The sequence below is a fragment of the Anarhichas minor genome, unplaced genomic scaffold (assembly GCF_050575085.1).
Source record: "Anarhichas minor isolate MPS153535 unplaced genomic scaffold, ASM5057508v1 ptg000025l, whole genome shotgun sequence".
Lineage (NCBI taxonomy): Eukaryota > Metazoa > Chordata > Actinopteri > Perciformes > Anarhichadidae > Anarhichas > Anarhichas minor.
In genome coordinates, this window is record NW_027466471.1 from 976,843 (window position 1) to 990,463 (window position 13,621).

A 13,621-nucleotide genomic window follows, 5' to 3' on the forward strand; every position below is an offset into this window, starting at 1 on the left:
AACCATGAAAGTTTTGACAGCGATGGGAAGAGATTTATTTTCTGTGTTAATGCAGTAAATCCCTCAATGCTACAGAATGGGTTAATGGATCCAGGTGTGATGGTAAAGGTGATATTTTTGTGCATGTTTCTTACTTCTTATCTCAACCTCAGCTGGGATGTCTTGTTCAGAAGTGTAATTTCCTCTGTCTTGCATCACATCCCTCTTTTACCTCCCTCTGTTGGCTCTCACTTACGTTTTCTCACTGTGGCTCTCTTTGGCCTCCCTCGTCAAAGAGAGCCAAGATCCTTCCCTGCACCGGCATGCAAAGCTCAGTCAGAACCATGCCCTTTAACCTGGCTGCCTGTAATCTCACAGAAGGCTGACAGAGACAGTGAGGGTTTCCTCACTCTTCACCCCTCCATCTAAACCCAATCAGCCCTTCACACATTCCAGGGAGCTGATACCAGCACCCCCTAGCCCCTCCCCCCGTTACTGAGCACTTCATAGATCATGGTTATGGCCAGACAGGGTTGATTCCCGGCACTGAGTGGTACCAGCGTCTCAGTTCAACAGTAACGCTGAGCAGAGCCTCTGACTGTAAGTAGGTAGAAGGATGTCAGGATCAACTGCTCTCCGGGGACCTCACAGAGTCTCCTCAGAGGGGGTGTGCTCTAACATTGCTTCAACTTGCTTCCTTGTTATATTAAATGTATCTGCAGGTTTTGAAAAATCGAACTCTAAAATGAATCTCAAAACGAACAGAAAAGCAGGAAAACCAATTCATCTAAGTATGAACACACCGAGACATTACCAAGGTTCAGGAACATCAACCCCAACTTCACTCTAAAGTTGGGGTTTAAAGAACAAAACTACTTGGTTAGCTTTTTGGAAAAGATCATCGTTTGGGTTCAAATATCTACAGAAGTACCGTTAATGAAGTCGTAAATTATGAGGCTAATAGATTAACTTTGATTTCTCGTTTTACACGGGGAACGAACGGCTGACTCCTGGTTCAGATGTTTGTTGGACTTATCCACCTCCCTCTCCCTCCGGCCCTTGGTGGGTTTATACTTCCTCATTCATGATTACGCGCATAACATATGAAAATATATCATAGGATGCCTACAAATGACGGCACACTGTTATTCGTAGGTATAGCCTGATTATTTCGTGCCGTCAGTGGCCCCTGTGATGAATGAGATGTTACCGTGCTTCTCCTCAGTTCTGAAGAAGTGCAGTTTGGGCTAAATGTGATGATGTCTACGCTGCACGTTCATCTATCAGACTCTGGCTCAGGCTTCCTACTCAGGTTATTTCATCCGTTAGATAAAAACTACAGTGACCAGCGGCCAGGATATTACTGAGTGTTTATAATACCTGTGAGATGTTTTTAATTATTCATGTCTTCAGTGGAAATCAATGGGCTCTGGGCTGAGAGACACAGACAAGGATGTCAAAGAGTAGTTACAAGGCACCATTAATAAACTATTGTTGACAATAAGAAAATTATCGAATAACTACAAACTTATCTTTGAAATATTTCAAAACCTAAACAAGTCACATAAGCTTAATTACAGTTTTTTGTTTTTGGGAGAATCTGTGTATTCTCGCAAATAACTCTAACAAATTCAGTTAATGACATTAAGAAAATGTTACGCTGAATGAACATATGTTATTAAGACAATTTATACTTTTTAAGAACCTCTGCATGTCTTAAAAAAGCCGATTCTAATAAGATAAATATACTCTTAAATGAGATAAGACTTTTTCATTCTTGACAGGTGCCAAAAGCGAGAGAGAGAACAGGTCTCCCCGAGTCACAAAGACAGCAACCCAAAGTCAACAGCGTCTCGCTGGAGGGCAGAGGAAGCAGCAACGCCATGTATCACAGAGAATGGGAAGCCCCTGCCTAACGCACAAGTTGGGCTCAGAGGAATTTTATTGAATCACTACAAGAGACCAGCAGCTCTGCCTCAGTTCATCTTTGTGCTCCGAAGGCTTCACAGCAGGTGGCTGCTTTGTTTTATACAAAGAAAATGCACAAATCCTCTCTGAATCAGTCAGTTACACACTGAGTCAGAGACGCACATGCTTTTGTCTCCTGTGTGAGCTGCTGCAAAGACTGCTTCATTTCTAACACAATATTTTTGTCTAGTTTGCGTTTTTTAGTTTTTTTTGTAGTTATTGGACTAGTCATTAAGCTCATCACTGTGTGTTTACTCGGGTATTAAGAGAAAATAGTCATTTCTAAGAAGTTAGTTTTCAGCTGCTCACTCTCAGTAACTTGGTGTAAATGCCATAGATGTGCTTTTATGTACTTTTCTTGAAAGGTAAGTCTGTAGTCATGCTCTTCCATCCCTGTTAAGCTCCTCTTCATCATCACATGTACTCTGCTTTCCGTCAGTGTTTCTGGCTGCTGTCTTTTGCTTTAAATCCTGAAGAGCTCAGAGTGCCAGGTCTCTCGCCGTGCTCCTTAATACCCGTCACTCCTTCCATTCAAAGCAAAGACAAAAAAAGCTGTGTAGCAGTGCAGCCGGACGCTCACAGCGTTACCATGGTGAGCTTCAACAATGCCGCCCTCAGCCAATCCCAGCTGCTGGTCCACCAGCGTTACAACCAGCTTCAGACGCTTCACACGAATGAAGGTCGCGGGAAAAACGGGTCAATAGGGTTTCATAAGGTTGTGGGGTCGACCAATGACCCCCCCCCCCCCCCCCCCCCTCACAGCCACACACACACTCAGACACACCCCACTACCAGCAGAGTCATCACACAAATGAGGGAGTCATAAGGAAGCTACTTACATCCTCTCAAATTATGAATCAGGGAGTTGTGATTAGTGGTATGTCTCGAAAACTCACATAGAAACAGGAATCACGACACAATTTAGTTGTAAAAAATGTTTTTTTGCTTTACAATTAACAGTAACCTTTGATTTGATGCTGTTACCTCATAAATTGGAAAAACAGTGACGTTTCACATTTTTGTAAGTTCAGCTGACCTGTCCATCTGAAATACCCACCAGGTAATGGTAGCAATTAATTAGAGCATATTCATTGGACGTGTGCCGAGTGAACATTGTTTATATGTTCCCTACATTAAGAGCAACATGGTTTGTTCCAGGAACCTTGTTGGAAATGATTAAAGCACAGAACCATGAAATAAAGGGTGAGCAACCCATCAGGTACTTTTCCAGGATGCTCCTGTAGTGGCTGTAAACACACATATCAATATATCGCCACGCATGTGCGCACACACAAACTAGCACACATTCTGTGCTCTTCACACAAGTAAGGCATACAGACTGTGGATGTAATTGTAAATTGTTTGTTTTCCCCCTAAAAAGTGCCTTACAGCTCCTACTCAGATGTTTGGCACACGTGTATATGAAGGTGATGTGCACATGTTGAAGCCTTACCCAGTTTGAACATCATCATGGTGATCAGCACCGTCCTCTGATATCTGGACCAAACTCTTCCAAACTCCATGGTAAAACAGGATGCTGAGGTTTCAGTCAGTGTCAGTGTCTGCTGTCAGTCCACAGGTTCTCCATCCGGCACACTGCAGCGCTCCATCCAGGCTGCTCCAAGTTAGCTGCTGAGAGAGAGCTCCAGCGCCTACATCCCTGACCACAGCGACTCTGGGTCTGAGTGTGTGTGAATGTGTGTTTGGGAGTGTGTGTGAGTCTCTCTGGAGACCAAGCTGGGCTTGAGTAAAGCAGAGTAATCGGCCCAGCGGAGAGTGAGGGGAGGAAGACATGAGCTGGAATACTGGATTGGACTCATTCAACACTGGCTTATTTTTTTTTTGCATTTACATGTTTTCAGGAACTACTCGTTGCACACACCTGCATTTAAATCCAAACTGACACCAATCAATCAGAGAGATGCTGGGATTTCCAGGGCTGCAACTTACAACTAGTAACTTGATCACGAGAGCTTCAAGCAGCTGATTAAGTTGCTGATTAATAGAAGAATTGCTTGGTGTGTAAAATGTCAGAAATGACTGAGTCCATGGTGATGTCAGCAAACAAGTAGGGATGAAGATACACAGCAATAATTATCTAAACGTGTTGGCAATCGATTAATCAACTCATTGCTTCAGTACTGAACATTTTCAACAACAATTACTATTCTGAATCATTTAAGATGCTTAAATAAAGACATACTACATTTTCTCCTGGTGATAACAATCTAAACACACATTACATGATTTATTGGAGAAATAATATTTGAGATGTATAAAATAAGAGATGAATTACAAATCAAATTGAATGAAATGAACCAGTGCCAGATGAAGACTTCCTTCATGTCAAATATGTCAGGGGCATCAACATGCCCTTTGTATACTTATTGAATTGTCCTGTGTCTCCCTGTGCCATAGTCTAAAGGGAAACGTGTTACTCCGACAACAATCATCCCTTGTGATCTACTAAAAGTGTTTGGCGTTGAAGATCTACAGGCTGCATTCATTCAAACCAGCACCTTCCTGTGTGGATGTGATTATTTGTGCTTTGGAACAAAACGTCCGTGAAGGAATCAGAAAATAACTTTTTATTCTTCTGATTCACGGCTTTGGTCTCACCAACGAGTCTCTCTCTCTCCCTCTCTCTCTCCCTCTCTCTCTCCCTCTCTCTCTCTCCCTCTCTCTCTCTCTCTCCCTCTCTCTCCCTCCCTCTCTCTCTCCCTCCCTCCCTCTCTCTCTCTCTCTCCCTCTCTCTCTCTCTCTCCCTCGCTCTCTCTCTCTCTCTCTCTCTCTCTCTCTCTCCCTCTCTCTCCCTCCCTCTCTCTCTCCCTCCCTCCCTCTCTCTCTCTCCCTCTCTCTCTCTCTCCCTCTCTCTCTCCCTCCCTCCCTCTCTCTCTCTCTCTCTCTCTCCCTCTCTCTCTCTCTCTCTCTCTCTCTCCTCTCTCTAGCGCCTGGCTGACGGGTAAACTTTGAATGCCGTGTTTACAAGCAACAACTGAAATGTGACTACATATACCTTTAATAAAGGGTTAATTAAACTGTCATCCATAGCAATCTTAAACATATTGATTTTACCACTAACCAAGTAACATTATTTTCATAAACTGTATTAACTATGAATCATGATTTTGAATTTTTAAATTGAACAACTGAATATAAGACTATAAACTATAAGAAGTCCTGGTTTTGACTGATTTACTGACGATTGACTACTTTGGAGGAAATAGCATTTTTTTTTCAGAAAGTGTAACGTTCTTGAACGGAATACAAATCACAAGACACTGAACTCCAGGGTTCACGTCCTGCATCCTGAATGTGGTTAGAGTCGGTTAAGGCTAAACACTGAGAAGCTTAACGCTTCCTTTGTGTCTCCGTTGACGTTTTCAGCGTTTAATCAAAACAACTTTTTAATAAAGTAGTCTAGTTTTACACTTTCAAGTGCTGGTTGTAGATCAATGAATTGTTGCTCCCCAGTTCACTCAACTTGCACCCCCACCTTTGGGAGCTTACCCAGCACCTTTCTGGTTGGTGGAGGCCTCGATGGTAGGTTGACGAATGCCTTACTCACCCCCACTCCACCTTCCACTCCCACACGCACTCCCATCCCCAGGCCCTGATCCCAGCATCAGGCTTAACTCCAAACTGCTGCGTTCACAACAACAAAAAAGTTTAATTAAACACTCAGCGAGGAGGTGAGTTAGGGGGGGCGGGGGGCGTTCAACAAGCGGCATGCAAATGCGTAAAGTAGTGAGTCACAGCAGCTCCACATTCCTCAGTGACTGGCTGCTGAGCATTAAAGCAGCAACACAATAGTGAAACAGACAGCAGGCTGACAAGGAGCTCAGCCAGTTGTCTGTTTGTCTGTCTTTCTGTCGAGGAAAAGTGAGGTAGAAATGTCATTAACATATACTGTGCCATGTTTTCCCTGAACTCAGCTCACTTTAGATGTGTGGCTCCCTCTGATCATCGGTCTTATGACACAACATATAGAGAACATTGTAAATAGAGGAGTAGTGGCCTGTTCCAGACCTCTTAATTACGCCATCTCCGATTTATTGGAGACCGCTACGGCCTGCATGGAAAGGGTCATGACTGGTGCTAATGATGGGGGTAAAAGAGCTAACCTACTGCTAGCGAGCTTTTTTAATAGCATGTTTACTGCTGGCAATGAATTTGACAATTCTGTTTAATGCATTTATTTACAATAGATAGGTTGCAGTAGGAGTTGATCTTTTACAATGCAGTGCTTGTCTTTCTGCTAAGATGCCATTGATCTGATTCATAATCATCATATGTTGTGTTTCCAGGCAGACAATCTGAATAGAGTTATTGGAAGTGTTTTGTTGGGTGTCAAAAGGATAACTACACCTTCAACTTCTGCTCGAAGAACTCTCCCTCCAAACATATCTAAAGGAAATACTGCAGTGCCTGTTCAGAGCCATAACTTCATCACAGTTGTTGAGAATCGCTCATCACTCGTTCTCACAGTAAATAAAAGTTCAGTTGTACTGGCAGTATATCCAGCATGCAGCAGCAAAAGTGAACTGCAGTCTGGACGACATAATTGACTCAACTTGCGGAGCGCTGAAGCCCCGGCCCCACTGCTGCGCAGAGCGCTGCTGATCGTTTATTCAAAGTTTATTTATATTGAACTTGGTGCATATCCAAATTCCATCAAATCGGTAGAACATCTAATGAACAAGATTTGTGAAGGACACATACACACATATACACACATCCATACAGACAGAAATTCCTTGATAGTTTTATATAGCTATTGGCCACATATTGGGTCATTTAACCTTCATATCTACACATGTCCATGTGGTTGTGGTTGTGTAGAGGAAAAGAAGTTCAGACCAGGCCAGTTGATGAAGTCTAAACTAATGTTCCCCAACTCTATTGTTATTCCATACTTAATACTGGTGTCCAGATGATCTTTGAAGAACAATGAGACAGAGTTTGATGCAATAGAGTTTATTCTTCAAACAAAGAACACAACCCGAGCCATATAATACCAACGGGGCTCTAAGGATGTCTCAAGCAAAGACAGTACGCTCCATTAGCGGTAATAACATAGTTATTAGTGTTGTAGGCTACCAAATAGTTTGAAGCTTCATTCACAACATTGACATTTTAATCATTATTATTAACAAAATACAAAACCATTGCATGCAAAAATCCTCTTTCCCTCTCTCTCTCGCTCTCTCTCTCTCTCTCTCTCTCTCTCTCTCTCTCTCTCTCTCTCTCTCTCGAACGCTCTCTCTCATACACAGCAACGCGGACATTCACAACATGTTCTTATCTGAGGACATTTTCCGTCTAAATTCACATTTGTTGGCGTTTAGCCCTCTTAAAAAACAACATTTTCTCTGCTGTCAAAAAGATGTTTGTTCTCCAGCTTGCTGGCTGGCACACACCTGTATGTACGCTGTACCAGTATGTTTATCTCTCTTATCGGCTACTCACCATCACAAGCAGGTTCAACTACTTCAGATTGGCATCCGAAATGAGCAGAAACCAAAACTGCTGTGAAAAGAAATGCACTGTGAAATACCTAAGTTTGGGGTTTGGTTTGGATCGGCAGAGATAAATAGATAGAGAGAGGCACATAGAGATAAATAGATAGAGAGAGGCACATAGAGATAAATGGATAGAGAGAGGCACATAGAGATAAATAGAAAGAGAGAGGCACATAGAGATAAATAGATAGAGAGAGGCACATAGAGATGAATGGATAGAGAGAGGCACATAGAGATAAATAGAAAGAGAGAGGCACATAGAGATAAATAGATAGAGAGAGGCACATAGAGATACATAGAAAGAGAGAGGCACATAGAGATAAATAGATAGAGAGAGGCACATAGAGATGAATAGAAAGAGAGAGGCACATAGAGATAAATAGATAGAGAGAGGCACATAGAGATACATAGAAAGAGAGAGGCACATAGAGATAAATAGATAGAGAGAGGCACATAGAGATAAATAGAAAGAGAGAGGCACATAGAGATAAATAGATAGAGAGAGGCACATAGAGATAAATAGAAAGAGAGAGGCACATAGAGATAAATAGAAAGAGAGAGGCACATAGAGATACATAGATAGAGAGAGGCACATAGAGATAAATAGAAAGAGAGAGGCACATAGAGATAAATAGATAGAGAGAGGCACATAGAGATACATAGATAGAGAGAGGCACATAGAGATACATAGATAGAGAGAGGCACATAGAGATAAATAGATAGAGAGAGGCACATAGATATAAATAGATAGAGAGAGGCACATAGAGATACATAGATAGAGAGAGGCACATAGAGATACATAGATAGAGAGAGGCACATAGAGATAAATAGATAGAGAGAGGCACATAGATATAAATAGATAGAGAGAGGCACATAGAGATAAATAGAAAGAGAGAGGCACATAGAGATAAATAGAAAGAGAGAGGCACATAGAGATACATAGATAGAGAGAGGCACATAGAGATAAATAGAAAGAGAGAGGCACATAGAGATAAATAGATAGAGAGAGGCACATAGAGATACATAGATAGAGAGAGGTACATAGAGATAAATAGATAGAGAGAGGCACATAGAGATAAATAGATAGAGAGAGGCACATAGAGATAAATAGATAGAGAGAGGCACATAGAGATAAATAGAAAGAGAGAGGCACATAGAGATACATAGATAGAGAGAGGCACATAGAGATAAATAGAAAGAGAGAGGCACATAGAGATACATAGATAGAGAGAGGCACATAGAGATAAATAGAAAGAGAGAGGCACATAGAGATACATAGATAGAGAGAGGCACATAGAGATAAATAGAAAGAGAGAGGCACATAGAGATAAATAGATAGAGAGAGGCACATAGAGATACATAGATAGAGAGAGGCACATAGAGATAAATAGATAGAGAGAGGCACATAGATATAAATAGATAGAGAGAGGCACATAGAGATACATAGTTAGAGAGAGGCACATAGAGATACATAGATAGAGAGAGGCACATAGAGATAAATAGATAGAGAGAGGCACATAGATATAAATAGATAGAGAGAGGCACATAGAGATAAATAGAAAGAGAGAGGCACATAGAGATAAATAGAAAGAGAGAGGCACATAGAGATACATAGATAGAGAGAGGCACATAGAGATAAATAGAAAGAGAGAGGCACATAGAGATAAATAGATAGAGAGAGGCACATAGAGATACATAGATAGAGAGAGGCACATAGAGATAAATAGATAGAGAGAGGCACATAGAGATAAATAGATAGAGAGAGGCACATAGAGATAAATAGAAAGAGAGAGGCACATAGAGATAAATAGAGAGAGGCATAGAGATAAATAGATAGAGAGAGGCACATAGATATAAATAGATAGAGAGAGGCACATAGAGATAAATAGATAGAGAGAGGCACATAGAGATAAATAGATAGAGAGAGGCACATAGAGATAAATAGAAAGACAGAGGCACATAGAGATAAATAGATAGAGAGAGGCACATAGAGATAAATAGAAAGACAGAGGCACATAGAGATAAATAGAAAGAGAGAGGCACATAGAGATAAATAGAAAGACAGAGGCACATAGAGATAAATAGATAGAGAGAGGCACATAGAGATAAATAGATAGAGAGAGGCACATAGAGATAAATAGATAGAGAGAGGCACATAGAGATAAATAGATAGAGAGAGGCACATAGAGATAAATAGATAGAGAGAGGCACATAGAGATAAATAGATAGAGAGAGGCACATAGAGATAAATAGATAGAGAGAGGCACATAGAGATAAATAGAAAGAGAGAGGCACATAGAGATACATAGATAGAGAGAGGCACATAGAGATAAATAGAAAGACAGAGGCACATAGAGATAAATAGATAGAGAGAGGCACATAGAGATAAATAGATAGAGAGAGGCACATAGAGATAAATAGATAGAGAGAGGCACATAGAGATAAATAGATAGAGAGAGGCACATAGAGATAAATAGATAGAGAGAGGCACATAGAGATAAATAGATAGAGAGAGGCACATAGAGATAAATAGAAAGAGAGAGGCACATAGAGATACATAGATAGAGAGAGGCACATAGAGATAAATAGAAAGAGAGAGGCACATAGAGATACATAGATAGAGAGAGGCACATAGAGATAAATAGAAAGAGAGAGGCACATAGAGATAAATAGATAGAGAGAGGCACATAGAGATACATAGATAGAGAGAGGCACATAGAGATAAATAGATAGAGAGAGGCACATAGAGATAAATAGATAGAGAGAGGCACATAGAGATAAATAGATAGAGAGAGGCACATAGAGATAAATAGAAAGAGAGAGGCACATAGAGATAAATAGAGAGAGGCATAGAGATAAATAGATAGAGAGAGGCACATAGAGATAAATAGATAGAGAGAGGCACATAGAGATAAATAGATAGAGAGAGGCACATAGAGATAAATAGATAGAGAGAGGCACATAGAGATAAATAGAAAGAGAGAGGCACATAGATATAAATAGAAAGACAGAGGCACATAGAGATAAATAGAAAGAGAGAGGCACATAGAGATAAATAGATAGAGAGAGGCACATAGAGATAAATAGATAGAGAGAGGCACATAGAGATAAATAGATAGAGAGAGGCACATAGAGATAAATAGAAAGAGAGAGGCACATAGAGATAAATAGAAAGAGAGAGGCACATAGAGATAAATAGATAGAGAGAGTCACATAGATATAAATAGATAGAGAGAGGCACATAGAGATAAATAGATAGAGAGAGGCACATAGAGATAAATAGAAAGAGAGAGGCACACAGAGATACATAGATAGAGAGAGGCACATAGAGATACATAGATAGAGAGAGGCACATAGAGATACATAGATAGAGAGAGGCACATAGAGATAAATAGAAAGAGAGAGGCACATAGATATAAATAGATAGAGAGAGGCACATAGAGATAAATAGATAGAGAGAGGCACATAGAGATAAATAGAGAGAGGCATAGAGATAAATAGATAGAGAGGCACATAGAGATAAATAGATAGAGAGAGGCACATAGAGATAAATAGATAGAGAGAGGCATAGAGATAAATAGATAGAGAGAGGCACATAGAGATAAATAGATAGAGAGAGGCACATAGAGATACATAGATAGAGAGAGGCACATAGAGATAAATAGATAGAGAGAGGCACATAGAGATAAATAGAAAGAGAGAGGCACATAGAGATAAATAGATAGAGAGAGGCACATAGAGATAAATAGAGAGAGGCATAGAGATAAATAGATAGAGAGGCACATAGAGATAAATAGAGAGAGAGAGGCATAGAGATGAATAGATAGAGAGGCACATAGAGATAAATAGAGAGAGGCATAGAGATAAATAGAGAGAGAGAGGCACATAGAGATAAATAGAGAGAGGCATAGAGATAAATAGATAGAGAGAGGCACATAGAGATAAATAGAGAGAGGCATAGAGATAAATAGATAGAGAGAGGCACATAGAGATAAATAGATAGAGAGAGGCACATAGAGATAAATAGATAGAGAGAGGCACATAGAGATAAATAGATAGAGAGAGGCACATAGAGATACATAGAAAGAGAGAGGCACATAGAGATAAATAGATAGAGAGAGGCACATATAGATACATAGATAGAGAGAGGCACATAGAGATAAATAGAAAGAGAGAGGCACATAGAGATAAATAGATAGAGAGAGGCACATAGAGATACATAGAAAGAGAGAGGCACATAGAGATAAATAGATAGAGAGAGGCACATAGAGATAAATAGATAGAGAGAGGCACATAGAGATATATAGAAAGAGAGAGGCACATAGAGATAAATAGATAGAGAGAGGCACATAGAGATAAATAGATAGAGAGAGGCACATATAGATACATAGATAGAGAGAGGCACATAGAGATAAATAGATAGAGAGAGGCACATAGAGATACATAGAAAGAGAGAGGCACATAGAGATAAATAGATAGAGAGAGGCACATAGAGATAAATAGATAGAGAGAGGCACATAGAGATAAATAGATAGAGAGAGGCACATATAGATACATAGATAGAGAGAGGCACATAGAGATACATAGAAAGAGAGAGGCACATAGAGATAAATAGAAAGAGAGAGGCACATATAGATACATAGATAGAGAGAGGCACATAGAGATAAATAGAAAGGCTCAAATCTTGAAATTGACGTGTGATTATTTGCATGCAGTGTGACTTCACTTCCCTCTTTCAGAATGCAAATCAAATTCATTGTCACTAGTTTTACGGTACCAAATGGTAGAACTAATCAGTGAAAATAAGGATATTTTAATGATCTACAAGGGCCGTTCATCCACGGTGCCACACGGAACAGTGGTCAGGGGGAACAGCTGGAAGTGGTCTGTGTGGGTAAACAAACATGCCGACAATACAAGATACAGTCACAAGAAATGATCAACTTCACACCAGCAAAATAGCAGCTAACAGGAAGCCAACACTCCCTCCTCTTTCACACCTGCACTGTATGGTAATACACAGAGATTCACAGAGTGCAACAGGAGGATACAGTTAACAGATTAACATCACAGACATCTACAACTGTGTTAAACAAGACCACAACTTTTGTTGTTTTAACTTTTTCTTTTCACATCTCTAGTTGTTTTTGTCATTGCTTGGTATTAAACTTTTAACCGACACCGCAGAGGCCATGTTTCGCATCCCATCACCTACCAACAGTCAACATTACATTCTTTTAACAATGGTCATGATTTTCCCCCTAAAATACTTAAATAATGTATGTGCAAGAACATAACCAAATTTTAGCCACGAAGGAGACATATCAGAAAACATATTTATACATTTAGGAAAACACTGACAAACAATATCGAGGATATAATAATAATATATATATATATAATAGCTAAAACAGATTCGGCAGGACTAAGGCTGCTGATACTCTATCCAGCTGTGGATTTAACCTACAAGTATTGTGTATCACAGTCCGATATGTCTTCTTCCTCTGTGCCATAGAGCTCCGTTAAAACACATCAATGAGCCTTGCTGTTGCACTGCATGACCTGTTTTTAGAGATTTACATATTCAGTAAAAGCAATGGGTTTAGAGGGTAGAGAAGTTATTGAGAGATGGACAAACACATTATTGGGTTTGCTCTTTACATGTGGTTTGTTGAAATAACGTAAATATAGAATAATACCAGAATAATACCAGGTTTAGGTATAACCTCACACCATCATAGTGCATTAATGTGGGGTTTAGACATATATAATCTAAATCCATCACAATTAATCTCTGAGATGAACATGCACATGCTATTGTGTCTGTATGTCGGTTCCACTGGTACAAAGCTGATACAGAGCAAACACTGTTGGTGGTATTTTACAAGCAGTGGGAAGAGCAGCAGCTGTCTGCTAATGGGCTGCCAATGCTAATTCTGCTTTTGAAAGGTAACAGAGGTTTATGACAGTCAGTCATTGCCCACTGAGGTGCTTTCATTAACAACTGACTACGACGGTATGCTAATGTCCAAATAACACTCTGACAAATTTGGCAATGTGTCACACATATCAGACATTATGCAACATTAAAGCACGTGGAATAAAAGGTTAATAGTTATTTAGAAGAGAGTGTGTAACAGTGTGATGCCTCT

At 40.1% G+C, this 13,621-nt stretch overlaps 1 protein-coding gene across 1 annotated transcript in view; it reads right to left on the reverse strand.

Annotated features, from left to right (window-relative positions):
* Positions 1–3,470, reverse strand: part of LOC142957523 (protein crumbs homolog 2-like) — a 31,126-nt gene extending 27,656 nt beyond the window's left edge. Inside the window, exon 1 of the mRNA XM_076099413.1 lies at positions 3,401–3,470. Coding sequence (XP_075955528.1) covers positions 3,401–3,470 — 70 coding nt within the window. The remainder of the gene's footprint in view (positions 1–3,400) is intronic.
* Positions 3,471–13,621: the final 10,151 nt, after the last annotated feature.